Raw genomic sequence first — 1,628 nt, 5'->3', positions numbered from 1 at the left:
GATGACCTTCTTGATATGATTCCTGAGAAGTGGCCTGAGGTAAGCATAGGGTTACTCTTTTATTGGTCCTTTTAATTGTTTGGGTGATACTGCACACCTAAAAATAAAGATTTTCTAGTTTTCAGATAATTTGCAAAACTCTTTTTATCTATCTGTCAATCAGAAGTGGACAGTACTATAAAGTGTTGATGGAACTTCATAAGCAGTTCTTAGTTAACTATCTACTTTGTGCTACATGTATTCTGTATCAATCAAGCAATACATTTTTGTCGGTCCTTGTTTTTCTGTCTAGATGTATTTATTTCCATATCATGAATAGAAAAAATGTATTAAATAAAAATTTACTTCATAACCTGCTCTAAAGGGATTGTCCCTTAACCCAATCCTGACGGGACTGGCGAGAAGTGGCAACCCCCTATGCCAGGCCTATACAATATTGCCTCGGGGATGTCACACTGGTGTGTCGCCCCGTCATCAGGCACTTTGCCGTGTCACACGGGGTGACACACCATCATCATTGGGTTATTGGTGAATGAGATATGGATATTTTATATTGGGCAAAAGATTAATTGATGTAGATGATATTGCCTGTGAAAAGAATTGATTGTCTTAGGAATGTCTAATTTTTTTTTATCAACTTCTATTGAAAATTATTACTTGAGTTGCTATTTCAAAAGAATATATATATATATATATATATATATATATATATATATATATATATATATATATATATATATATATATATATATATATATATATTGTGGGGCACGTCCCCCTCTGCAGTAAAGTCCCCCGATCTCAAATTTTATAGCAGTACTTTATGCTAGTTTCAGTAAGACTGACTTATTGCAAATTGGCAGAGTGACTTTTATATACAAGTGTTCAGAAATTACAGCTTGTATAAGTTAATTACCGGCAAAGAGGTTTTGGCTCCGGCTAGCATTTCGCTGGGGTTTTCTGGTTTACCTGAGCATTAAGTATAAGATTAGAAGTAATGTGAGATTTAAAACTTCATTTAAGATTGTTTTTTAATATTGATTATTTTTTCAACAGATTGACGAAGAGTGTGTAGAGGACGGTGGAGAACACAAGCGGTAGTTTCAGTAAATATTGTAATCTAGCATAAAGAAAAACATCTTATGGTTAACATATAGTTCAGTTTTGAAAATTACTTATGCAGTTATGTTACAAAAGAAAATGTTGCCAACACTTCTTTATTTAGATCATATTACAAATAAGGCTCATATTTGATTAGGCAAATTTGTTGAACTTGAATAACTGAAAATAAATGAAGAAAAAATATGTTTTTGTTTATTACCCTGACTTTATTTTTGATATACCATGAATTCTTTAATTGAAATGAAGAATGTTAAATATAAGAACACCATAACGTACATTTAGAACATACAGACGAGATATTTAAATTAATGTGCAAATATTATGTCATATTAGTTACCCTTCTTATGGCATTCTTAAAGTGAATGGAGTTTGGTGTTTGTGTTTGTGTTTGTAATAAATATTTAAATTTTACTAAAGCACCAAAAATTTACTAAAATTTCATGAAGCAAATCCACATTTCATAATATATTTATATAGAATTACATAAGTGGATTTAACTGTGTAAT

The 1,628-nt window shown here is 30.8% G+C and overlaps 1 protein-coding gene across 1 annotated transcript in view; it reads left to right on the top strand.

Moving 5' to 3' along the window:
• Positions 1 to 1,306, top strand: part of DENR (density-regulated protein) — an 8,119-nt gene extending 6,813 nt beyond the window's left edge. The window contains exons 5-6 of the mRNA XM_042999389.2: positions 1 to 39; positions 1,057 to 1,306. The exon at positions 1 to 39 is cut by the window's left edge and continues 101 nt beyond it. Of these exons, the coding sequence (XP_042855323.2) occupies positions 1 to 39; positions 1,057 to 1,101 (84 nt within the window). The 3' untranslated portion in view covers positions 1,102 to 1,306. The remainder of the gene's footprint in view (positions 40 to 1,056) is intronic.
• The last annotated feature ends 322 nt before the right edge of the window (positions 1,307 to 1,628 follow it).

Source organism: Penaeus japonicus, unplaced genomic scaffold (genome assembly GCF_977035675.1).
Source record: "Penaeus japonicus unplaced genomic scaffold, GWHDUDI00000001_assembly GWHDUDI00000040, whole genome shotgun sequence".
Lineage (NCBI taxonomy): Eukaryota > Metazoa > Arthropoda > Malacostraca > Decapoda > Penaeidae > Penaeus > Penaeus japonicus.
Note: the sequence above shows the minus strand (reverse complement) of the source record. Positions and strands in the feature narration are given on the sequence as shown.